This window comes from Gavia stellata, chromosome 2 (genome assembly GCF_030936135.1).
Source record: "Gavia stellata isolate bGavSte3 chromosome 2, bGavSte3.hap2, whole genome shotgun sequence".
NCBI lineage: Eukaryota > Metazoa > Chordata > Aves > Gaviiformes > Gaviidae > Gavia > Gavia stellata.
Window position 1 is genome coordinate 12,903,189 of NC_082595.1, and position 27,391 is coordinate 12,930,579.

Here is a 27,391-nt window from a genome sequence, read left to right on the forward strand (position 1 = left end):
GTAAGCAAAAAATGCAATCATATTTGTGTTAGAACTTACATTAACTTTAAAAAAAAAAAACATAACATCACTTGTATGAATGAGGACATGGCCTGCCTTTAGATATCCATCATTATTATTGTTCATGAAAAAAAGAAGAACACGTGCTAAAAGGAAAAAAGAAATTTGTGGTAAAAATGCAAGTCAGAAACTGGTTGATGTGTCCTTATTATATTTGTAATGGTAAAATATTTAAACTGAGTTTTATTCTTTAAAATTCTCAGATGCAGATCGACATTGTGAACTTGCTGGAAATCCTCTGAAGATAAAAAGCACCAGAAAACCACTGTCGTGTATCATTGGGTATTTAGGTGCGTATCTGCCTCCAGAGAGTAATGAACCAAATGAACATTCAGTGCATACTGATATGTAAAAATCCTGTACGCATAGAATGAGAGGTTTATGCTTTTAGTAACAAGAAAACTATTAAGTTAATAAATTAATAAAAATGCTGGTCTGCTATCAGTTGCAGAACTGCATGATTGAACTTGCAGGATGTAGGCAGAAGGCCTTCTGATACTGGTTTAAAATGGCAGAGTGAAACCTGATGTAATTTAGAATGTGAAAAATAGTCTGGTAGTGTAAATAAAAAAGCACTCAAAGGGGAGATACTCAGTATGCTTAGTGCTGCCCTACTGTGCCCCTTGAATCCACTTGTAATACTCTTCTGTGCTTAAAAGGAGGAGACCTCAGACACACTAAGACACTGATCTTTTAATTTGATGACATAATTTTAAAAAATGCCATGAAATCTGTACTGAGATCACAGCCAAGAGGACGATGAACTCGCACGTAAGATAATGGGGAGAGGAGAAACTGTAGTAATTGTGATTCCTTATTAAATAAATTAAAATCGTCCTCTTTGCAAGGAACCACGACTGACTATTACATATTTACACAGTCATGTAAGAGTTGAGATAGGACAGAGGCTTTCTGTTAATCCTCAAATGAGTATAGAAATCAATCCATTGATCAGAGAAGCAGTGAATAATTCTGCAGTGTATTAATCGTATTCTACAGAAGTGAAGCTGAGGGTAGAGCTCAGGCTCAACAGGAGTTTTTTTGTACTAGAACAAAGTAAACAACAACAGTATCTTGACTTACTGAAATGGAAATCAGCTATTGATGTAGTTATAACTGTTCTTCTGGAACATCAATTTTAACAAAATCCAAACTTCAGAAAACTGGATAATGAAGAATTAATGCCCACTTTCAGTGAATTTTGATTCCTTCTGTCCTGGAGTTTAAGAAAAAAAGCCAGTGATAATTTCCTACAGGCATCCCAGCTGTGTGCGTTACATATGTTGTCATTAGAATGGATGAAGAAAAGACTGCTTTGATTGACTCGGTGGAGCTGTGGTTTTAAGGGGGGACAATCAGACAGGAGATGGTTCATCTGGCTGACCCGTTTGTGCTGTCAAAAGAAGAAATGGCAGCGTGTGTAATCTTAGAAGATATTGCGTGTTTTTAGTGCCATGTTATTTAGTCAGTGAGGGGTCGTCTCGATACCTCTGGGAGCGTAAGTCTGTAGGTTTAATGGGAGTGAATGGATGAACAGTGTTGGACAGCATTATGTGTACTTCACTTAGGTGAAGGTTTTGTGGAAGATTAACAGTGCTAAAGTATACCAGGTATCTGTAGAGTCCGCTGAGCACTTGACTATGGGGGAAGTGAAGGTATCTCTCTACAGTTGAAGGCAAATAATATGTGTTACAGTGATACGAAGTGTACCCAGTGTAGTTAAATACATGCATCTGAATTCGCTGTATAAAGTTGGCTAGAAAATGGCTTTTTGTTTGCCATTTAGCTTGGTGAGGGTTTTTTTTAGTTTAGTTTGTTCGTGATTTTTTTTTGTTTGTTTATTTGGGATTTTTGCATGTTCCAGTGAATAAGTAATGCTTGCATTATTTTTCTCATAAAATCTAGTATTAAGTATCATGTCATACCTGGCATGCTATCATGTCATGCTAGCATAGCTAGCATAGCACAGGAGGCATTTGTTTTCTTTTTAAATCTCCTTCCATGACATTCCCACAGACATTTATTGGCATATAGTTAACTGTGTGTCTCAGGGCACTACTTTTTTCAGCCCTACTGTAAGGCAGAGAGGATGTCAGTGCCCTGCGCATCCTGGGTCATCGCTTCCCTTTATCCCTGTTCTCCTTGGCTGCCAATTCCACAGGTGAGGTAGGTTAAGCATTAAAAGTAGGCCCTGTCCTCTAGAGAGCTGGGGCTAATCCCCTGTAATCTCTTCACTCTCCACTGTGCTTACTGAAAAAACCCCTAAGGTGAACCCCTGGCTAATTAAATGTCCTATATTACCTCCTAGTTGTGAGGAAACCAGGCTAATGTTTCCAGCTGGGATGCATGTTGAGGAGATGAGTTGAGAGGGAGGTGCAGCCGCTTAAGCACCTCTGGAATCCAGGATGCTTATTTAAGAGACTCAGTAGGAGACTTCAACTTTGCTTTGTTTGCTATTTTTTATTTTTTTACCCTAGTGACATTAGTGGAAATGGGAGACGCTTTTAGAGTTGTTACTGCTGTTTACTTGTTTGAGGCTGCAACCTGGTCTTACAAAAAGGGGTTCCTAATACATCATTCAACTATTGTTTCTTACTCCTGTTTTATTTTTATTTCAGAAATGATCGTACAATCTAAATCTGGCCAACTGCTGTGGTCATCTGTTGTGTGGCTAAAGGGATAATTTGGATTATCTGGAAGTTATAGTTAGCTCTCTAACTTTTAGAGTTAGCAGAAGGTGCCGGTGGCTAGGAGATTTTCAGTGAAGTATTAGGCAATAGAACAAGGGTAATAGCAGCAGGAATTAAAAGTTCCCTAATTACTATTGTTCCATAATATAGTACTATGATGGGATAATATAATTCAGGCAAAAACCCTGAAATGCCTCATTACTGTTTTCAGGTGTGATGAAGCAGCTACTTAGAAAGTGCTGATCTAAGGCATGCAAATATTTGAAGCAAGTCTATAGGTAGAGGATGAGAGTGTATGGTGTAAAAACCCCGCAGGAAGGACTCAGTCCATTGAGAAGTGGTCCTGGCTGTTAAAGTAAGTTCCTCTCTAGAACTTAAAAGGAGAGCTTGGTCTTGCTACCTTCCTCCACTGCAGAAGGAGAAAGGACAGCCTTTGTGGTAAACTAATGGAGGATTAGTGGCCTCCAGACTGAAGAGAAAATTCGAAGGCAGGAAATGCTTCCTTCTTCAACTCTTCACTCATCCTGAAAATATAAAATTACATCTCCTATACGCTGTAGACAGCAGGAGTTTACGAGTTCTGGTATGTTGATCCAGCTGCTGGGATTATTGTGGATACTGCTAGAGCTCTTTGGCAAATAAGATAATATTTTAGTGGTATTAGACCTGAAAATTAATCATTTCCTTCATGAAATTGGCAAAGACTGCCAAATGAGCATTTTGGAATCCAAATTCCAATCATCTTCAGCAAACAACAGCACAAACCTTTCTATTTCAGTTTAAAGTTTTGCTTTAGCGATCAGTAGTGTTCATGACATTAAGCATGCCTCTGTTCCCGTTTTAGTAGAAAAGCAAAACAGACATTTGTTCTTTACAGCATGAAAAGTGGGACACGCCATGCATGAAACCTGCTGGGAGCTTGGTGTTCCTAAACTCTTCTGCGTGAAAAGCAGATGAGTGCTGCAGCGAATGGCAGTAAAAAGCTCTCATCTAAGTGGTGAGAACATCGGCAACATCAAACTAGCTGTGACATGCACACGTGAATCTACAGGACTGCCCTGAAGCACTTTACCTGTACCCTAGCTCTGTGCTATTCTAACACCTGACCGGTGCGTTACCCTACACTACTCTTTCTAATCTGACCCTCTTGAAGCATCTTGGATGAGGGTGTTCATGCTTTAAGAGTATGGTTGCAAGCTCTGACCAAACCAGTGGTTAACAATTAAGCAAAGTCTTTTCAAAGGTGAAAAGTGTTGGCTTTGTCTCCTCCTGGCATGCTCTTCCCAGTACAGCCTGGCCAAGTCACTGTGGCTGTCCTTCTTTCCACCTGTTTGGGTACTGATGAAACTGTTTGGCTGTCCCGCTTTTCTATTTTGGCCTTTTAAAGGTTATCGCGACTGTTATCGCGGCACCCCCAGCTTCTCCTGCAGCCACGGCCGGTTCCTCGTTGGGGTGGGTGGGTTTGGTACCTGCAGGCTGCATGTGAAGGCTTGCCGTGGGAGCGAGGGTGTGAGGCAGGGCAGGCGAGCGCTTGGATATTGGACTTCCTTGGCATTTCTGAAAGAGGAAAAATCTGCTATCGCAGTGGACTTTGACTTTGGGCAATGGTTTCTGTTTCTCCTGTGTGATAGCCGTGAATAGCAGAGGCTGGAGGGCCTCCTCCGTGGATACCTGGCCTCATTTTAGAGTTTGCATATTCCCAGCTTCTACGCTTTGTTTTATAAACAAAAAAGCAGAAAGAGGCACTCTTCAGGAGGTGCAAACCTGGGCTGCAAATGAGAAAGTACTTCATTTTTGTCTTCTGATCTTACTCCCCTTTGGACAGCTGACTCTCCGGATCCGTCTCCCAGCCCCTCTGCCCTCATGTTCTCAGCCCAGAGGTCCCTTCTGCTCCACGGGGAGATCAGGTGGCATTTTGAACCCAAACGTGTGATGGGAATAAGTTAATTGGTTCAGCAAGTTCCTGGTGAAGGACAGGCAGACTCTGCTGAGGCTTCCTTTTGCCAGCTTTATCTGGTGGATAACTGAGAAATTCCCATACAACTGTATCAACTTTTGGCAAACACACCAGCTGCCACCCTGAAGCGTGCTGGCCAGATGTGTTCCACTGCCTCTTACTCACCTTTCTTCCTCCTCCAAAACCCTACTCCGTGAGCCATATTAGATACTCGGGGTTATTTGAAACTCCCCGATAATGATTCTGTATGGGACTCTGGCAGTACCTGGGGAACCCAGTGCAGTCTTAATGATTTTTGTGTTCCTGCTGCAGTTTTGGGGTAGTTTTAGCTTCAGAGCCCTGCTGTGGCTGGCTCCCTGACTCTTGCACCTGGTGACTTGTGTTTGGGAAGATCCCTTAAAGCTTGTTATTGTGACAGAAAATGTTGACTAGCTTGAGGTACTGAGGTGATGTCATTATAGTAAAATGCTTTTATTTGCTTGCTAAAAAATCTGTAGTTGTGTAGCTCCAATACAAACCTCCAAAGGGTAGGAAAATGTAAAATAGGCCTGTTTCAGATCGGTTTGTATTAGCTCTTCAATCTCTGAAATCCTTACATCTGCACCATAGTATTGAACCTGGGCAATCTAAAGTGAAGTAGATTTTTTTTCTTACTTGGAGGAACTGTAGGTATGAAGACCTTGCATATGAATTGTTATTCAAGGTCCTGTAAACCTACTTATGCTGAAGGAACCTACTTTCCTTTCACTGGAAATGTTAATGTAAATTTAGTATGTTAAATAGACTATTTTTATTTATTTATTTTTTAAAACCAAGTATGTACAATCTCTCTCTTTTGTCTCAAACAGAGATTCATCCTGCGGTGAAACCCAGTGTAATCAGGTCAACACCAAGCCTTCAAAGTCCAAGTGCAAAACGACTGCTTGCACCTTCCAGTCACTCTTCACTAAGTATTCTGGGAAAAAGAAACTACAGCCATCATAATGGTCTTGATGGTATGTGAAGAGATATAAAAGGAATATTCTTTCGGTCTCTGAATTGCAAAACTTCCTGTGGACCTGAGATGACATTAAATAAGGGGGTACAGACTGACAGAAATGTAAGATACGGATAGCGTATTTGTAGCATTGATTCTTAATGCAATGAATGGTGGTGCTTATTCATTGAATATGGATATATTAATGCAATCGCTTGAAAAAACTGCTTTTACCATGTTTCTTACTAGTCTTGATATAAAAGAACAAGAAAGAATAAAACAAATTTGGTGAAGGCCGAGATGCAACAAATGCTTTATTTTGGCTTATTGCATTGCGTTTTTATTTGAAGAAGTATTTTGCAGAGATATGCAAGACCTTGTGAATTACTCTGTGTGAAATTATTTGATACATAACTAAATTGCTAAATAGCGCACCTGCTAGTATACAGCCAATCTCTTTGCTAGGATGTGAATTCTAAACATGGCTTAGTCTGGCTTCTCAACACTGTGACTGGTAATGGAGGGAAAATACCTTTTGGCATCTTGCATCCCAAGACTGGTGTCACAGAGTCAGTTAAAACAAGAAGTAGTCCTGGCAATAAGGACTGGTGGAAGGTAGGAGCTCCTTAGAAAGCGAATGTCCCTGCATTTATATCACCTGCAGAGGAGGAAGGAAAAGGGGTGTCACAGAGGTACAGGAGGGGCTTTTCTTTCCGCTGTGCAGCAGCAGAGGTGATGTTTAAGCCTGGTGTATCCAGCCCCTTCATTACAGTATGGTGCAAATGGAGAGCAGATACGAAGCTCTGAAAAAAAAATTATGGAAATAGGTGGGTAAGGCTGACTTTTCTCAAATACTCTTTTTATTCTGAACAGTGACTGTATATTACTGATTTTTTTTATTTTAATTATTACAAAAAAGATAGATTTCCAACTGAACTGTGAACAGTTTTACCTCATCTCCAAATAGAGTAGAATCCAGCAGGATATTGTTTGCACTGAAAAGAAATGCATGCGTTCCTGAACTCTCTTTTTGTGAGCTGTAACTTCTGTAAGCCATTAGCTTATTTGTTCTGTAGTTGAATAAGAGATTAGAAATGAGGTTGTTGAAATTAGAAATCTGAAAGAAGTTAGGCTCTGAAACAGACTGTTCAGGACATGATCCGCACAAAAGAGGTGACTGTTTTCAAGCTTCGCAGAATAGGTCGAGGTAGAAATGAGAAGGACTCTCCTTCTAGACAAGCTAATAGAAATAGTATTCCAAATACAGGAAGAAAAACTTGATCCATTATCCATCATCTTCCCATACTGATCGTGGTTTTCTGTCATTGCCAATGCTATTTGTATCTTGCAGTGAAAGTATCTACTGTACATTTAATAATACCTAGATAGAAATCACTACATACTTTGACAAAAAGTGGATATTTAGTATAGACAGAAGAGAGGATAGCCTGGACCTCTGCGCAGCGTGCAAACAGCCATTACACAGTAGGCAAATAACATGCGTGCAGCACAAGCTATTCGGGGGACCAAGATGACAACCATGTGACTTTTACTTGGATAAAAAGATGATGCCATTACTTGGCATAGCCATAAATGCTGAATTTCCACTGCGACTTTTGAGTGTGAAGTTCTGCAAGGATGGTCTGGTAGTTACTGCATGGGAACGTGAACGAAGGCCGCTTCCCTGCCCCTCCAATGCTGGCCATTAGACTGGACTCTCTGCATGAGTTTTGAGTGATGAATGACTTTCACCTGGAAATAAAGATGATGTTACATTTCTACTGCAGAGAAGGCTGTAGCAATAAGTTCAAGGTAAATATGATGATGATGATGTCCCTGTAAGGAGGCATACTTGGAAGTCTTTAAAATCTTTCTTCTGCTTAGTACAGATGTTCTCTTCAAAATAAAGAGTTTATAAAACCCGTCATTAGCCACACTGATTAGTTTGTATCAAACAGTCAGCTAACTGTGTTAAGGCAATTTGCACAAAATAACATCTAATTCTAAAAATTAATATTGAGAACTGTAACTCATTGCTTTAGGAGATAATTATTTCTGCTTATCTGTTTTCTGTGAAAACAACGTACTGGAAAGCATATATCCTAAATAACTGAAATCTGTTTTAGTATTTTAAAATAGCTATTATAGTATTTAAAAATGGCTATTTCAGTTCTTATCCTAGCCCCTCTCTTTAATTAAAAGCCTGCAAAGTGTAAAGAAAATGCAAAGAAAAAGCAACAAACCAGTAGTGATGATACTCAGCAGCACAGGTCCTCTGTTCCTTTTGACATAAAAATGATTACCTTTTATATTTACCATTTAACCCCTTCTCTGGTTATTGGTGAATATAAAATAAATTTTTTGGGCTGTAATTTATCTAGCTTCTTTTCAGTACACAGCAAAAACTCAGTGACCAGATCAACTTGGGAAATGGTGGTTTCTGTGTAACTGCACTGACCACAGTGTACTGTTTGTGCAATGAAAGGTTTTGCCAACCTCCAGAGTTTTTGTGTTACTATAAATGTACCAAAAAGCTTCTTTGGTTCCAAAATACTATTGCTTGTTGCAGGGTTTATTGCATTGTATCAATTAACAGTATCCAGAAAGCTAACTGTGGAGATGATGATCTGCTCTGTCTTTCAATGCATGCTTTGATGAAATAAACAAACAGAAAGGAGCACAGAGGGCTTATATTAAGTCTTATCTCTTACTGTTTTCATAATCTTAATGTTATTGACATAAAGACATATTGACAATATGTTATATGTTATTGTCAATATGTTATGGACAATATGGACATATTGTTATATGTTTTGTCTGCATGTTCAGGTTTGCTTTTTTCCAACAGTATTAGAAATCTGTTGTAAAGAAGCCATATAAATATGTTTACATAAGATATACAATAATTTACAGCATTCAAGTAAAAGTGTCTTAGGCTTGTGGAAATATATATTTAGATTGGCATATTTAAAGTCAGTCTTACTGCCTAGGTGAGTTGAGTGCCATATTTTGACAGAATTTGTTATTAACAAAATAATAATTATTGACTCGGAAATAAAGCAATGTAATATGGAAATGTCACTTCTTTATGCCTGTATGGGGGAATGGGGGAAGATTATGAGAAACATCATTAATATTTGGTTTAATGCTTTTAAGAGTAATAAACAACAATGTGATTAGTATTTCGTAGGGAGGTCTTATGTTGGCTTGAGTCTTGATTTTGGCCAATACAACACAAGTTTCCCTTTCATTTTCCCACAGATGAACCTCCAGCAAGAGTCTGGTGCAAATGATAGGGGTGAGGGAGTCTGTAATTTCTGACTACTATTGCTCGATCTTTATTGAGAATGATGAGGGAGCTCATTTATCTCTTCATAAATGGTGGGGTTTGTGCCCTGATATCTTACTATTAACTGATCTGAGTGTCAGTCACTGTTAGCTGAGAGATGTAGTTGTAGTTGTGTGCATGAACCCATGTGTAAGGCATAGACATAGATAAAATTGCACTGCTTAAGCATTGTGTATTGTAACTAGATAGATAGAAGATCTTGTAGTTGTTTGTGTCCTTTATTGTAGGAGGAAGACTTTTTCTGGATGGTCTTAGAAAAGTGCTTTGCCTTTTCATTTTCAAACAACAGCAAATCTCCCATTCTGTAGGATGGAATGAAAAAAGCCAGAAAGGTTTTTAATTTTTGAAGTTTTTTTCCATTCTGGAGAAAAATCACAGTACTTTGGGGAGTTTTTGTGTAAGGTGCATGCTGGTGCTTTAAACTCTTCTTAGATGCATATTTTCCATTCCTGCTGCAAAGAAAGTCAGCACAAGATATTTCAGTGGTTCTCTGCAGTGAAGACGGTCTCTTTTTTGAAAGAGGAGACTCTGTCTTCAGAAAAATCACGACGTTGCAGAATATTACATGTATCCAGTTTTATGACTGGAGTTGATGATGGGAAGATTTAGGTGTGACTGTAAATGACTTTGTAGATGTTTTGAATCTGATCTTTAAATTACAGTGTCTGAAGTCATTCCAAGCAATTACTTTCACCCACAAGCTGCTTAACTGTGAGCAACAGTACATCCAAGTAGTCAAGTTTCACGTCAGGCTATTGTTTTGGCAGGGTGAGTAATGATAATTTTCCATATAATATTTGGGAAGATCAAATAAAGGTATTTTACGTGACTATAATCTCTGTCAACTGGCAGGCATTTCTTTACTTTTGCATGCATCAGAACCAGAATATCCACAGGATGCCCAAGATATTAACGTCACTAATGAGGTACAGAAATCGGTCTGTTCCTGCTGATACCATTTTCATGACTTGTGGGCAGAAATAAGAGACCCGGTGGTTCATAGCTGAAGCGACTTTAATCAACAGCCCCAATCCTCCTTCTCTCTAGCCTTCCCAGATCTTTAATGCTGTCTTTCAGGCTGAGATGTCCTGACGCCTTCAAGAGGATTCTTTCAACAGTCAGATTTCTGTTCCTGAATATACTGAAGTACGCAGCTATATCTAAGAATGAGACAGCAGTTTTTGGGTCCATTTTCCTAGGAACCTGCACATCTCTGGCACAGCAAGATGAGAAAGTGACATGAGCAATTGGCCAAGGGAGAAAGACCTCAAAACAACATACCTTCTCTCTTAGATGCTATTTTGGGCAATCCTTCTCTCTCTGCTTATGACTAATAGTATTGGCTATTGAGGAGATAAGCAAGGAAGAAAGGCTTGTATTTCACTCCTATTTTTCTGTGGGGAATTTGAGACTCTCCTTTGACAAACACATGAAAATATAAGCAGTCTAACTGACAAGCAGGGAAGGCTGGAGCCTTTCGTGCCCCAAATTTTCTTGAAACAGAGAAAATGATTCTAATATGTGCTTCGTCATAATTAACTTAAAGTAACCCTATGTGAAAGTACATTAGAGGGAAGGAGTTTTCACTGTAGGATGAAATTTCTCAGCAGAGGGAGTTGTTTTTTCTCAAAGGTGCCTGATTGTTGTTATCACAATACTTTTTTTTGGTAGAGATGGAGATGTTCTACTGTGGTGGCAGGCTAGCAGCATGAAATGCATACCAAAAAACATCTGGCACTCCATTACTTTAAAAAATAAACCTTTAAATTTTGTTTTACATTATTAATAAACTATAAACCTACCTAAATTGTTATAAACCTCATTTTATATACCAATGACTTCCAACTGAAAGAGAAGAAATTAGGTGTGATAAACAAGCTACTATGTGAATCTACTTTGGCCATTTCTTCCATGCTGAAACACAAATTATGATTAATGTTGAATTGTGTATAGCCACTCTTCCCAAAAGTGAGAAACAAAGGTTATATATTGTTCCACAGTCAGTTTTTCCTCTGAAATGTACTTTGGGCATGTTCATTCTGGCTTGGGTCCTTGGTATAGCCAGCAGATGTTTTGAAATATTTGGCTACAAATCTCTTACTGAAATGTGTGCACTGATATGGATGGAAATGTGAGCATGGAAAGTAGATCTCTCTGGAAAAATTGATGTTGTGTTACTGTCATTTACTGGAGAAGCAGAGGACTACGAAAAGGGTGTTTATGACTCTTGGCTATTTCCCAACCTATATTACTCAAAGCTTATATTTATGTCATGATATGAAATGCTTTATGGTAAGAGCCTCGTCGTGTCTTTCTATACAAAGTCATTAAAGCCATCTCAGACCCTTGAGAGATTAACCTAACAACCTTTTTACCTTTGGTTTTTGCACTTGCAGAAGAGTAGCCAATTTCTGTCTATTTTAAGTGTCCAATTGGAAGTAATAATTTTAAATATTTAGTAGAAAAATAAGGTGCTCTAAAGCTTGCATTTCTGTGGTCAGTATATTCACTTGTTTTTGCAGGGGTACAAATGATGATACTGGAGATGACGAACTAATGACAACTTCCAGAGCCCAGATTATGTACCTGGAAAATTATGCAGTCCTTAATTACCCAGGGTGTTATTGCTGACATTGTCAATCATTTGAAGAAATAAGCTACTACATGTCATGTTTGCACATCTTAAGCCATTTTTTTTTCTGTTTAAATTTTTGAATTATAAAATAATGTTTTTCCTTCAGTTCATTTATAATGAGGTGAGGATTCCCCCATCCCCACTTTGGTCTTCATTCCTCCAGCCCCAGTGGTGCAAATGACATTGTGACTTAACATGAAAAATAATCAGCAAGGAGGAAAATATTTAAATCTGTGTCATTTTTGTCCAAAAAATAGAAGAGAAATATCTTTTCTTCCAGAATTTCTCAAAGTTGAGAAATTTATTTATTATCTTGCAACGATACATGTGCGGTCATCATTTGCCTACATTGAATTCACGTTACAATTATCCCCCAAGTATTTGAGGGTCTTTGATTACAAATAAAAGAACAGTCTTCCATTTTGTGTCTGAAGACTGCTCCAACTGCAGAGTATTTTTTCAGTGGGTAAAGGTAAGCAGTGTGACTTTTCTATGATGGATTTGGTTACACGAAGACTTGCGAGTAGCAAACCCATTTCTGCAAACCCATGTTTCCTTGAATTTCCTCTGAGAAGGAACTGTTCCTAAGCTCTAGCATAGCAATGACTGTGTTGTTTTTTTTTTAAACGTAGGCAGTGATTGCTTTTGTTTTGCAAAAGTCAAAATACAACATCCATTCAGCTGTAGTTCTCAGGCCTATTGTATCTTCTGTAATGTGAATTATTTCCAAGGGTGGAAGTACACTAGAAATTGAATAGGGGATTTTTACTTTTTTTTTTTTTCTTTTATTTCCTTTCTTTCAAAAACGCATCTTTGGACTTAGAAGGCTGCTTTGCCTACGTTTGGTTCAGAAAACCCACAAAACTAGAATCACAATCATGCTTTGATGCACCACTTCGAGTGTGCCAGACATAATTTACATTTTGTTGTATTAAGGAAATGAATACTTACGAAAAGATTATGGCATTGTACCTCTGTACTCACCAGTGTAACGTGCTTCTGATAACCCTAATAACAGCAGGGGTTAGAAAGAGCAAGCTATGTGGGATTGCAGATGGAAGAAAGAGCACTTCATGGTGAACTGCCCCATTTTTGCTGCTGAATCAGTGTTTCTTTTTTTATATACAGGTAATGCGTAGGCATGAAATTGCAGTAACACTGGCTTTTCTAATTGGCAGAATAAATCAGCTCTTAAAACAGAAAACAATAGGAACAACACTATAATTAAGTTAGCATTTATAACACAGTGCAGATAACCAGAACGTAGTTCCTGGAATCACTACTTTCCCCTAGTATTATTTTAAATAATTAAAGTTGCAGAAAGAGAATCGTGTCTGTTGGATAACAGGATTAGCAGCATATTGCCTCATGAGTTACATGTTCTGGATTCGAGATCTGGAGTTCATACTTAAAGTGCTTCTATGTATGATTACTGTCAAGTGCATTGATTATTTTTTTGTAAGCTGTGATTGCAGAGCAATAGTTCTTAGCAATTTTAGTACATAATGCAATAGGGAAGGCACCTTCAGAAAGTGCTTAGGCGCTGTAACTGGAAAGATACTGCGCCTGGGGAAAATGCTTTGTGGTAATTTTGTACTTTTTTGTGGTTTTTGCTTTTCTCATCTGTATATTGTTTCTCCAGTGGTTCAAATTTCTGTCTTGGGAGACTAAGGGTCTTCCTCAAATTAGGTCAAACTCATTCTTAGTATGATTATAAGAGACATATATATATTACTATTTTTTTAATAATACTTTTGAAGTAACACTTAATGTTGCTTGTTCCATTGCTACAAACTGGTAGAAAAAAACCAATTACATTTGGTTACTTAAAATATTCACAACCCAAGTGGGGAAGAAATAATGAAACAGTCTTCCTTTCTCAGATTGTATCATAAGGTGGTCCCTCCTGGGTGAAAAGGTTCTTTGTAGTCTTATGCACCATGATAACCTGAGAGTGTTACTGGGATTAAACACCTCTGCTATTGCCTGTCTGCCTTTATTTTCCAGACATCTAAATGAAATTATCTTGAAGCATATTTATTCTGGAAGGTTTAGAAGAGGGCACCTTTCACCCACTAATACTGCTGATGACCCCATTAATATAAAAGAGAAAGATGAATATCAGATAACTAGTTTCCAATCAGCAGGCTGACTAAAGAATAGCATGTATAAACATAACACATGAAGAGCTGGAAAAGGACTGGAGTGTTATTAAGGATGTGGTTTCTGTCCTGGCTTGAAGAACTGTTAAGGGGAAAAAAAAAAAAAATGTTGCTGGGGAATAGCATGTAAACTTGAAATAATTTTGTAGCTGGGACCATCCCTTAGCAGTGGACTTTTTCTGATTTAGCCTCAAATGGTTTTACAGTGGGAAATTTTATAGTCTCTTAGTGCCCATAAACGGGGAGAAACACTTGATTGGTCAGTATGGTTGGTAAAGCAACTTCTAACGTGACAAAATTTCTTTTTACAACTTAACTAATTTCTTTTTGAGTTCAAAGAAATATGTTGGAGAAAGCGCATACGAGCATCTTTGGCAGTTTCTGCCATTGGTGCATCAGTTTCTCCACGATAATAAACTTCTAAACATCTTGTCAGTACTGAAGTTGCATTTACTGTAAATTACTTGCATCACATCACCAAAACCCTTTATTAGTGATGTTGTCTGACCATTTCTGTTGAAAGTGGAGTATTCCACTTCACTAGCATTTCATCAGCCATAAGGGGAGGATCATTCTGCATCCTGGAGTTTCCCTTCTACTGAAGAAGTGCAAGTACAGATTTGCCTTGCACAAAATCATTTCCTATAAGAAATTAATTTATAAACTAAGTGTCCACTGGTGCCAGTTTCACTGAAATTTGAGCCTGATTATTTAAATTCTCTTAAGGCATTCTAAAACTCGGCCAATAAAACTGAAAATCCTCAGTTTTGTCTTCTGTTCTGTTGAACACCAAGACATTTGTGGTTTTTAAATAAGCTCTGTTGCCCTCAAGCTGCATTGGAGGTTGCATGGGTGTGCAGACCTTTTGTAAAACATGCCTTTTTGAATGCTGCGTGACTGCCTTTTTAATTGGAAGCAAGGGCTTTCTTCCTTAGTTGCCCTAATTTAAAAGCAAAGTTTTTCACAGAATTGGCTGGTGTGTGTTCATGCATAAACGTTGGTCAGAATCCTGCCAAATCAGGGTGTAAGTATTTTCTGGAACAAATCAGTGTCTCCTCAGTTCTAAAATCTGAATATTTGGGTATCAGAGTATGGAAGAGTATAAATTGTGTAACAACGGCACCTTAATGAGTAGTCTTTGCTAGTTCCTAGAATCTTTTGACTGGGTCTACTTATTAAACATTTCTTTCCCTAGCTTTGTATATATGGATATACTCAGGTCTTTCTAAAAGATGTTTGGCAACTTAGATGGTATTTCAGTATCTACTGCAACAAAAATTAAGAAAAAGATATGCAAAAAATGAGGAATGTTTTTATTGTATGGCATAACACAGGGATATTACTCTACAAATATAACAGATCTTTCTTCACTTCTTGGCTCGGTTTTATTAATAGGTTATCAATATGGTAATATCCTGGAGTTAACAGCTGTTGGCATTGCATTGAGTGTCTGTAAAGTATTCTTCAAAAATACGCTGTTTAACAGCCTCCAGGTACATTGTCTGTTCCTCAGTTCCCTTTAGGGAGATATTCTCTCTTTCACTCAGTTGTCTGTGGAACTGAGAGGGTGACTGAGTATTTTGGGACAGTCATGGCTAAGCATAGCTTTTGTAGGTTTGACATGTAAAGCTCTGCCAAAAGCATAGCACCTCTGAGTAAGAGTGAAGATTTTATTACTGTAGTATCTGAGTATAAAAAGTGTGGATTTTTGTTTGTTTGCTTTGATCTTTTTGGGGGTGACTGGAAGTGCCATGTAAAGTATCTTCTCTATATTTCAAGAGAGAAGCAGCCCCATCCTTTTTGTTTAACCTGATAATTCCGCTTAAGTTGAGGATTCCTCAGGAAATGCAGTTGTGCTCTTGGAGATAGGTTGGTTTTGGTTTTTCTGGGTAGTTGGGCTTATAAATGGAATGAGTCCTTGTCTCAAGAGTTATTCAGGTGGTTATATCTCCATGAATGTAATCTCTGCATTTTCTCAGGTACGTTCAGGTCCTGAAATGTTACTTCACTGGGAGGCCAAAAAATAAACAAACTTGTAATAACAAAAATAACTTCACTCTGAAGATAAAAATTGAACAGATTATAGAGTTCTTCACGCTAATGGGATCTTCTCTTACTTTATAACAGTGCCAAATATATTCAGGTATCAGGAAACAGTAGGCTGTCACAGTATTTAATTTTTATACTACTAGTTTAAAACTTGCCTGGAGGACTGGTGACGTAAATGTATTTTTATATATAATTTTTGTGTGAAAAAAGAGAGGAAAAGGGGGATGGGAGAGGAGCTCACAACTAAAATGGTAGGTTTTCACATTATAGAACTTTTATCAATGAGAAGTTATTGATAGCTGTATTGATTTTTTTTTTTTTAATTGGATTTGATTACGAGTGAAGACTTGTACAAATGTAATTGTAAACTAGATACAGGAATTACTGCTGAATATCAGATTGAAGTTTCTAAATAGTTTGAGATGTTTAAAATGGCTTGTCTTTGTTTCTATCAGTGATTGAACTATACCTTCAGACTGGTTAAGATGACTTCTCAAAATGAAAGAGAAACACCAGTTTGAGAGTGTAATTACCATTTTTTCAGAAAGAGATGTGCAGCTGTTCTTTCTCCTGTCCTTCTAATCTCTTTAATGCTATTTTTAACAATAACAAAACCTCTGGAGAATTCTTTGTGTAAGTGATGCCGGTTGGGACCCCCATAAGAATCGCAATTTGGAACTGGGCAAGAGTAACTAACCCATTGTAATTATTGTATATTTATCTCACTTGCAGAGTTGAGACTCTGCTGATTCAATTCATGCAGAATTGTGTACATTTTACCCAGAACTGCATGTAGTGTTGCTAAATGTCTCTTCCTTAAGAACTCTGTGTACTATAGCCACTATGATGTCTTACCCAAATTTTTGAGCAAGTCTATGAGATTGCTAGTAGCATCATCTTGCATCTTATTAGGTCAGCAGCGAATTTTCTTGCAGTTTTTTTAACTGGTTAGGAGGATGTTTAGTTACTGAAGTTATACTGCTTCGAAAAAGAACACGGCTGTAATGTGACAACTGTAGCGTTTTAAAGACAAAGAAGGTGAGCTTTCTGTCCTTGAGGGGAGGGGGGAAAAGCAAACATAATTTAATTTAAACAGCAGGGTGAAGTCTATGTTAGCTATTGGCCTAGTCGTGATTCCTCAGCAATTTTATGTAAATATAACCATGAGTTCAGTTGACTGACTCCTGATTTATCATATAGGAGAAAATAATTAAGATTTCTGGATGTTACACTTCTCAATATACTTTGTCAATTTCAAACTGAGAATCCATCTCAAAATTCTCAGAAAAAGGATTGTCTAGTTTTATAAAGCTTTTTTAAATGGGAATAGTAATGGAATTACGCTGATACTATTTGTATTTTTTTCTGCAGAGCTAATCCTCCATGTTAAATGATGCCATATGTTAAAAGCAAAATGAAAAAACCCCACTTCTTGAAACATGAATTATGAATTAGTTCCATTTTTATATTTTCTTGTGGAAGAGGATAATTAAGCAAAGAGAATGAGTGGAGTTAACAGCATACTATAGTGTATGTATACTATACTATAGTATATTTTCAGGACCAGTGATGATTCTCATGTTTGTTTCACAAGAAATCTTTCCAATCTCTGCATTTCTGATATGTTTGTTGTTGTAGCTGAACAGTAGCATCGTAGCCTTTAGGGTGAGCATCAGAAAATAGGGCTTGTATGGAAAAAGACAATACTCTAATACACTGTGGTTCTTTTGTTTTCCAGAATCATCCAGCCATACAACAAGAACAATAGTGGTAAGTATAGAGGAGATTATAGGTATTGATCTATCTATAGATATGTTTTTTCCTTTGAAAACAAAGTGGATATAGTAGTATCCTAAGCCGTTGGCATGGTTTTGTATAAAGTCCAGTATCACTGTAGAGATAAAATGAGTCTGTCTGCCACTGTCTTTCATGGGAAATCTTGGAAAAAATGTGAGGTTGAATAGCTTAAGAAGTAGCAGTGCTGTCAGTTTGAATAGGTGAAAAATCCAGTTACAATTCTGTGTGTTATGTGTTTAAGTGATTTTTGATTATGTCAAATTAATGTTGATAAATCTCTTGCATTCTATGTGTATCACATTTGCCAGACCACATTTAAAGTTCAAAACGTACGCTGAGTAATTTCTTGCATCACATTCCTGTGAGGCTGGTTTTTGACTTTACCTTGAGTTTGATAGTTTGGGTTGCAGAAACAGAGGAATGTTTAAACAGACAGATACATCTTAAAAAATGAGATTAAAAAGTTTTATGCATAAAAATGTTACGGATTTAGTGTCTATCTTGAGTTTTTATAGGGTGAGAAATTTTATCAGTGTCTTTCTGTTTCAAGCTCCTAATGAAAGTCAGATAAGGACTGAACAAAAATTCACATAAAGAAAACCTTTATCTGACTGGGAATGATTCATGCCTATCCTGTAGATATTTGGGGGGAGGGCTATTCACTTTCTGAAAAAGACCAATTTTTGAGGCAAGTTTTGAAATTTTAGAATAAAACCCAACAAAACATGATGTCAGCTTGTTTGTTTTCATTCCTACTGTTTTCAGGGTGTCCCTTCAAGTTTATTACCTCTTCGGTATGTACAGCATTTGTAGGACATGTAAATTCCCACACTGATACTTGATTCAACAGGGGACAAAGGGTAAATATAGTTCATTGCCTTTGTCGTCAATAGTAATTAATAATCCAGTGCAAATGGATAACAAATAGGTAAGAACTACAGATCACTAAATTTCAAACCAGTAGAGATATGTCTGGGAAAAGTGATGTTTCTGTTTTCTAGTGAATGTGATGGAATCCTTGTTTGTCATGAAATTGGTTTGATAGAGCCATTTCAAAATAAGATGCTTAGGTATTCAGGTGTATTCCTCTGCTATAAAAATTTGGAAGGGATTGAAAAATTTTTCAATATTTTTCCAATTCTGCATTTGTGTCAGGAAAAGAGCTAGAGGTTAATGCTGAAGCTGGTGAAAACTTCACACTTGATTTCCCTTTTTTTTTTTTCCCCTGTTAATTTTATTCTGAAGAGAACGCATTTTGTCAGTCTCTCTGTTCCATTAATGTATCAAAACAGCTCTAAAAACTGACCCAAAGAAATGGGGGGTTTGCCCATTTTTGACCAAAACATGGCCAAGCTTTAAAGAGAGAAGAGAAAGGTTTTTAAATAACTTGAGCTTTTGTGTTGTGAACCTCTCCAGACCTCTCTGCTGACAAGTCAGACCGCTCAGACTAATGTTCTGCAGTCAGTGTGTAGTAATTGTCCATTGCACTTAAATAAATAAAAGTACAATTAAAAATAAGTATTCTGTTTAGTGTGAAAAGGTTATAAGAGTATATCCACTCTTCTCTGCAATTAAAGCATAACTGAATCGGTAATGGAAAATTTTACTCTCCAATGAGTAGGTAGAATACGTCAGTAAAACCAGAAAATATACTATTCCTTGCGTTAGAAACAGTATGAGATTATTCAGTACAGACATAGTAAAGCAATACTGCTGAGATCCAATTTTGAATGACTACTGCAGTAAATAATTACTCTGAAATAAAGTCTGCTTTTTCTCACTGATTATGGCTAATACTGTAACAGAGAAAAAATAAAAGCATGATCTTTAGTCAATCAGAATGAGAGGTATAGCAGCAAATCTGTATACTGTATCAGATGCTTTGATGTAAAACGGCTTTTGTCTTACCAAGGTGAAGTATTTGAACTCTTTTTAAGTTGCATTTATAGGTGGTAGAATAACATAAGTAAGTCATTAAATCTGATCTTGTCTCTGAAGATTCAGATTTGTGTTAAAATCAAAGCCAATGAGGAACAGAGTGTACTTTGCTAAGGAAAAAGAAGTACAGTTTTTCTGAGAACATTATAAGAATTCTTCTTCTGTATTTAAATACAACAATGTCTTCCTATTTTTTGTTTCAGATTCTTGTTTGTAAAAATACAAAACTAGAAAACTTTTAATGGTCTGGAGAGGGGGGATGGGGATCTTCTATGTTTTAACTATAAAACAAGTTTCCTCTTGTTCTGTGGATAGACACCTAGGTTAGTCTTTCATCACTGATTTACTGATTTCTATAAATAAATATTTACTTTAAAATGCTGCTTTTAAAGACATGGTTTATTCAGCTTTTGTGTAACTTCCATGAAATACAGAGGCTATAAACATTGTAGTATTTTAGCCCAGATGCTTTGGAAAGTCAACTGTTGTCTTTTTTTTTTTTCTTTTTTTTTTCTTTCCCCATTGCACAGAAAAGTCATTGACTTGGATTTTCAGCATTATATCTATTCTAGGTGTTTTGTGAAAGATTTGATAGCAAACCAGGAGGTTCAAAAGTAATACTTGTGTTGACTCTTTGGTTAATTTCTTGTATATGATCTGTTGTTTGAAAATCTTTCTTTTTAATAGCCTTCGGGTTTTTTTACATGAAATTCTATACCCAAAATGAATGTGTGCCTGCACGCTAGTATTGATGTTTGTGACTCCATGCTGTGTGGAGACTGTGTTTTGTAATTTTTGTAATTAAATCTCAAATATCCCTGAATAAGTGTGGATGAGGTGCTTAGGGACGTGGTTTAGTGGTGGAGTTGGCAGTGTTAGGTTTACGGTTGGACTCGATGATCTTAAAGGTCTTTCCCAACCTAAATGGTTCTATGATTCTATAAGTCAACTAAACCAGCCCCTAACCTTGATGCTTATTAGAGGTATAATGCTAATGCCTTTGCAAATAAGAATACTTCAGGTGCCGCAAAACAGAATCAATACCTGTTTCAAACTTAACGTAATTGTACACTTGTTTTACACTGTATCCTGTACAATTAGGTCAAATATATTGAACCAATTAATATAGATTATTACCAATCATCTGAGCTTGCCTGATTTCTTCTAGTGAATTTTTTTTCCTCCATGTAGTGAGCTTCTTTTGCTCTGTTTGATTTGATTTGATTTTTTGTTTAAAGAGGCAACAAGAATTTTTAAAATGCTGATTTAAGGCAGTGGGAATTTTTTCATTTTGGAAAGGATGGGGGAAAATTTAAGAGATCATAAATTCAAGTCCACTTAGGAATTTATGATAATCCAGTTAAACATTCTTTTAGTCACAGCATAAACATTCACCGTTAGTTTTTACACTTACAATGCCTGTTGGTGTTATGTATTTCTTTCAAAGCTGGATGTCTTTTCAGAATCTTCAGTGGCTCTCAATGGATAAATGCTCAGCCATTTATATCCCAGTACAAGTTGAGAAACTTACAGATAGGAACCTCAACTGTGATTTGGGATGTGAGTCCCATTTCTGAATTTGTACAGGATTCCTCTCTGACTTTCCAACATGCATCTTAATATCCTTGTGCTTGAAATTCCTCTGGGAGCCAGTGAGGATAGGAAGTTTACCCTTCATAATAGAGATGCTGTCTTAAGTTACCATTTTAATACAAAGTGTTCAGAGTATCCTTGTAGGTGTTTTCGGAATAGTAGCCAAACTTTGTTGGACTGGTAGCTGCCCCTACAGCACACATCACATGTATAGTGATGCTATACAGATAATACCTCTTTTTCTTGGACATAGCAAAGCCTTATGCCTAGTGCACCTTGCATTGAAAGACCTGGATTTACAGTTAAGCAACTGATTGAATTAGTAACTGATTGAATGAGTACTGCTGCTTCCAGAAGATTTAGCAGAGAGAAACACATTCTTATGTAGTTTCTTCATGAAAGGGACTATTGCATTCATTGACCATTGGAGGTGTCTGGCTTGCTCACTGGGAAATGAACATTTGTGTATGCAAGTGGGAAATCCATGCCCTTGCCAGGTGAGTTTTGATTAGCAGCACCTGCAAGCAGCTCTCAAAAATCAAGCCTGTGAGAGGAGTACCCGAGAATGGTGCCCACAGAGAAATGTTTTAGTAGGGGACAGGTGAAGCTGTGAAGACATTATAACAAATGGTCTTCCCATAAACTCCTCCTTGTTGAAGACCTTGAAAAGATTGCCTTTGGTCTCAGAAGTCTCTGAGGATGTGTTCAGTCTGCAGCATGGAGACCTCCTGTTCGGGAGGTGAAACTCTTCCGAGATAACTCTGTGCTGACTTAAATATTTGGTTCTTTATTGGACGTAACATTGCCTGAACCAGAGCTCCCTTAGCCTTGCGAGGTTTTTCTTTCAAGTGCACTCCAAGATAGGTTTTCTCATGATGTCTTTTGGGCATGGAACAATTTATTCTAGAGGTAGAAGAGATCTCAATGAACGTACCCAGATTGAGATGAGGAAGAACCTGGGAGAAAGGAGTCACTCAGCACGGAGGAGGATTTGTCCAACATGCAGTTAGCAAACTCTGGGTAAAGCTCCTGCTGCTCAGGTACTGCTCTATGATCTGCCACTGGTACGTGGACTCTTAACACCGGTGGTTTTGTTGCAAAATGACAGCGCAGCTTATTAGTGATGTACACAGTCAAAATCAAAATGCCAGCTGCTAATTGCACACGGCAGTGTTACGATTAAATTACTGGAGCTTTCTGCATGCAGGGTTTTTTGATTGAGTAATGCTTCTCTGGTGGTACAGGTAATACTGCTGAGGCTTTCATAACCTTCCTAGTGTAACTGTATGTTAGAGGGGTGAAATTTAAAAAAAAAAAAAAAAAATTTAACAAGTACTTTTATGAAAGTTTGTTTTGCTCTTGGTGTTGATATTAGTATGGCAGTGGCATTGAATGCTCATTTTTATACACAGTGGTAAATACGTTTTTTGAGAGGAACTAATTAATTGATTTTCTACTCCTAAATTGTTTGAGAACTTCAATTGTTTTGATTAACTAGAAATTAAAGATAATGTGGTCCCTAACACAGACTGGAGAAAAATGATCTTATTTTCTCTTGTCCTTAAGTAAAATATAATTAATTTCTTCAAATAGCTTGAAAGGACTAGGGGAGAAATGAAATAAAAGAGAAAATTCTAACCAATACGATGCAACAGAAGTGAGATTATGTTGTAACCCTTGTGCTATTTTCTGTAATGTTATGTCTTGCCTGGAATAAGAGTTAGGGTCTAATAAAAGTAAACAAAGCAGAAGTTCAGAACTAGTAACGACATCTGTCTCTACCAGGATAAAAGTATTATGAAAAAACACATACTTTTTCCTTGAAGCTTAACTGTTCTTCAGAGTTTATGCCATAGGAAAGGCACTTTTTGTACCTTGTATGTTTCCTGAACATTTTTTGCCTGTCCATGTTGTTTTGAGTAAAGGAAATATTCAGTGGTGTATTAGAAAGGAGCCTGTGAAAAGTTATAAACCCTTATATATTTGATAACTTAAACCCATTTCTGACTGGGGAAGCACAGCAAAAAATTGCCCTTTGAGCCCTTGAATGTTCCTCTGTAATGTGTGGCAATGCCCACTGCCAGATAATTAGTTTGGATGTACTGTGAAATTTGATGTATGGCAGCGTTTTTCATGCATGAACTCACTTTTTGAGCACTGCCCACTGTGTACAGTAAGACATCATCAGTTAAGTACTTTCATGAATTTCTAATTTAATCCAAACTATGTATTTTATCCTGAATTTATTCTAAAATAACAGCTGAATTATTTCTCGTAGCATGTCCTTTACTTCTTCCTCCCCAGCAAACCCAAGACAAAAATATGTGAAAACCAAACTGCAGTCTAGACACTGAATAAAAAAATGGAAAAGCTTAGGCAAATATTTAGAGGGACTACAAAGATAGCTTTACAGCCCTGACTATGTGCAACAGTAACTAAATTCACCATAAGCCTTATTTCTTTCTAAGACAAAGGAAAATAGTTTAGCTCTAAGAAAGAGTTATCTGTGACTCACTCAAATTTGATTTCTTGTTTGGTTTTGTTACATCAGATCTAAGGAGTCATAGAGGATGTTATTCAGTTGTTTGCACTAAAATAATGAATGCTGGAATTCTTTGTCGAATGCATAAAATTTGTTCTACTAGAGGGAGCAAATGGTATGGATCAAGGGGTGTTAAAAGTTGTGGCATAATGTGAATATAATACATTGAATACGAATGTAAGAATTGTGCAGAAGAAATGAGGCCCTTGTTTATTATTTTTGGCTGTTGTATTTTTATGACATGATTTAAGAGATCAGTTTTGTGTTCTGTTCTGCTACTCTTTGTGGATGTTACCAGCCCCTTCCCTACTCAGTGTCTGTGGAATTGGCCCCCTAATTAGAGGTTACTCCCATGAATGTGCAGAATTGTGCGCATTTTAGGAATATTACAAAAATGCTATCAGTAATGAGGAATACTTGTATTATTTCACCAAGAAATGGTACTTCTTCCTATGAAAGCATGATGCTGAATCCATGTGAGATTAAGCAAAACTTTAATCTTTGTATAATGTCTTCTAACATGTCTGTTTTAATCAAATAGTGTTATTATTTAGTCCTGCTGATAATCGATCATGTGGCAAACAAGACTGTTATTTCCAAAATCAATGTATTTGTCATGGGATATTCTTCCAAAATGTTACCTATCGACCATATAGAAAATACTATTCTTACTCTCTCTTTTTCATGTATAAGACCACAGCTTCTCTCATTTGATCTGAGTACTTGCTCTCTTGTCGCACAATTATTCCAGGTAAAGGTTTAGTGGAAGAGGAATGCATCATTTTATGTTTAATGTTATCTCTATTAAAATGAAGGCAGACATGTTGCAGTCAGCTTTAATATATAGTGATTGGTGAGTGAACCTAAGAACCGTGGCACCAGCAAGGTGATACAAACCTTTGTTATCCTGCTTCCAGTTAAGTTAGCAGTAGGTTAGCAGCACTTGTCCTATACAGTGATGTTTATTTAAAAAGACAGACAGACAGAGTAAGGGCCTATGAAGTGAGAAGTACGAATTTTTTAAAAATTAGATTAATGCCATACTAGGAGAAAAAAACCAAGTCTCATATCTCATTGGTTGAGATATGAGATATTTTTCTCAGAAAACGTTAATTCTCTCCTAAAGTCAACAGGTTTCTGTTGTGGAGCTGCTTAGTTCATGGCATTGATTCATGCCTCAATTTCTCTTTGTATAAAATGACCTTAGCAATAGTTAATTCAGTTTTTAAAGAGCTTTCAGAGCTGTGTATAAAACATGTCAATGTGCCCAGGGTGTTATCTGACCCCCCCAGGTACTTGTTGAAGAAGACTAGCTGGTTTTTGAGAACGGTGATGTGTGTAGGCTGCCCTTTAGAGGAGAATTAGTTAACAGAATTATGCTTATTCTCAGGCAAATCTCTTTCCCATTTTTGTTATGATTTCAGCATGCTGCTCCCCATGTTCATATGACTAATGGTAAGGCCTTGCAAGCCAGTGCAAGTGCCATTAAGACAAGCACCATTCCAGTGATCAAGAGACAGAGGCAAAATTGGCTTGATGCTTCAGATGATGGTTTCTTTACAGCTACAGAAGAGACCAGGTAAGTGAAATGAAATCTAAGCAGGGAATGAGGCCGCACTGCATACGTGTTATTGATCCGCTATTTGAATAAGTTTTTGTCATTATTATTTGAGGTTGTGTTACAGTGAAGAGCAATGTCACATCAAAACATACACCCAATTTTGCATCTTTTGCATACTAGTATTATCAGTATTTCACTAATAAGACTTACTCAGTCAGGCTAGTTCTCTGTGGCAAAGATTAGAACTTTTTGATTGTTATTAATTGTAGTTCATATACAATGAAGTTTAAAGCACCTCTGATCATTCAGGAAAATGTAAATGCATCCACAATGTAGGTTATACTCTAAAATTTTCAGAACTTGAAAAACATATAGCACACAATAGAGGAATATACACCAGATAGCATCTTTTCCAGGCTAGAAATTGATTTCCCTTAAAAGCAACTGAGATGATAATCTTTTTCAGTCTTCCATTTACAGATTAATTGGTAAAATTTAATGAGCTTTTGCTTTTCCCAATAGAGCTTGATATCACAGAAGAGGCACTAGTTTTCTAGAGGTTCCTCTGTTCTTTCTTTCTCCTTCTAAGATCTGTCCATCCCCTGATTTAATTCAGACTAAGACAAGAAGTTACAGTCTATTTTTGTAAGCTGTGGTTGCTGGGTCTGATATTTAAAAACCTTTAAAATCTTGCTTAAGCAAGGGGATTATTACAGCAAGTAACATCAGACTGCTCGTCACTTCTGTGATTATTTCACAAGCCTAGAAAAGCTGGTAATTGAACAAAAATGTGAACAATAAAATGAGGGAAGAGAAAGAACATATGTAAATATAGAGCTAACCAAAGAAAAATTGCATAATTAGTCCCGTTTATGGTAGATTCAGCTAGGGAAGTCAAAATACTAGTACGTGACAATTTGGTGGTTATTTCAAGATCAATTAAATATTGCACTTCGTTTTTCTTTTGTGTGAGGAATGCAACAATTCAGAGAGAGTGATAGGAGGATGATGAGCTCTTAGGCTTCTGATACCTCGCCCAGATTGATAGCATTCACCATTTTGAGAATTGTTTGATGCAAAGAGCTTAGTAGTATCAGACTAATTCCTAGTGATTATACCCTCAAAGTGAGACTGGTAACCTAAAATGCTATTTTAGAAGTGTTAGAATTTTCAAATTTTTTTTCAATTTTTACGAGAAGTGCCTGTCAAAGGATGAGATGAGTCCTACACTGACAGTGCTTGTCTCTTTCCACTGACCTCAGAGGTAGCCCAGGCAACTGGCCCACACTAGGTGTTTAAATTCTAGGTGATCGAACTATGGTGAGATGAATCCCGCCTTTGCAAAACACTCATCCGTGATAGCCCTGCCTGTTCCCATTCTAGGAAATCCCCCTCCCCACTCCCATGGCTGCGGACACCATACCCAGGCCAGGCAGCAAGGCAGAACTTGCACTGTCTCCCCCTCCGCATCCACGGTGGTGGTAAGAAAGGGGCTTAGTTCTCAGGACTCTGCGTCTGCTGCTCTTCTCCAAATCATTAGAAGTTTAATGAGTAACGTTTGAAATCTCCTGGTATGGGGAACATAGCGCAGTTAGACTTCATTGATACTCCCTCAAACAAGGAAGAGCCTGAAAATGCCGTGCTGCGTCACTCTGGCCGGTGCTGAAGAAGCACAGCAGGGAATGCTCGAGGACTGGCATGGGTTGAGCACCCCCCAATACAGCCATTCCCAGTCTGACCAGAGCTAACGCTGTAGGTTCCGTGCCAGTACATATGCATGCACCTTCCTTCTGTGCTAGCAACACACAAGGAGTAATAGTGCCTCACTCACATTAATCTTCGAAACTATAACTAATAAGAGACAGCAACTTTTTATCCTTTGAAACTCCATTTCACATGAGAACTGTTCTTTCTCTCTCACAGGGCTTTCCTTCCCCCCCCCCCCCCCCTTTTTTTTTTCCTGTCCCATCCCATACCCATTGATTCCTTCCCTACCTCAGGTGTGCTTTCTGCTTTCTAACTTTTTCCTTTGATCCTTTGATTCCCTCCACCTTTACTCCAAGATTATATAGAAGAGACCGT

General features: G+C 37.5%; 1 protein-coding gene across 1 annotated transcript in view; it reads left to right on the forward strand.

Annotated features, from left to right (window-relative positions):
• Positions 1–27,391, forward strand: part of MTA3 (metastasis associated 1 family member 3) — a 138,466-nt gene that overhangs the window by 94,576 nt on the left and 16,499 nt on the right. Inside the window, exons 15-18 of the mRNA XM_059829796.1 lie at positions 264–350; positions 5,556–5,702; positions 17,617–17,648; positions 25,173–25,327. Of these exons, the coding sequence (XP_059685779.1) occupies positions 264–350; positions 5,556–5,702; positions 17,617–17,648; positions 25,173–25,327 (421 nt within the window). The remainder of the gene's footprint in view (positions 1–263; positions 351–5,555; positions 5,703–17,616; positions 17,649–25,172; positions 25,328–27,391) is intronic.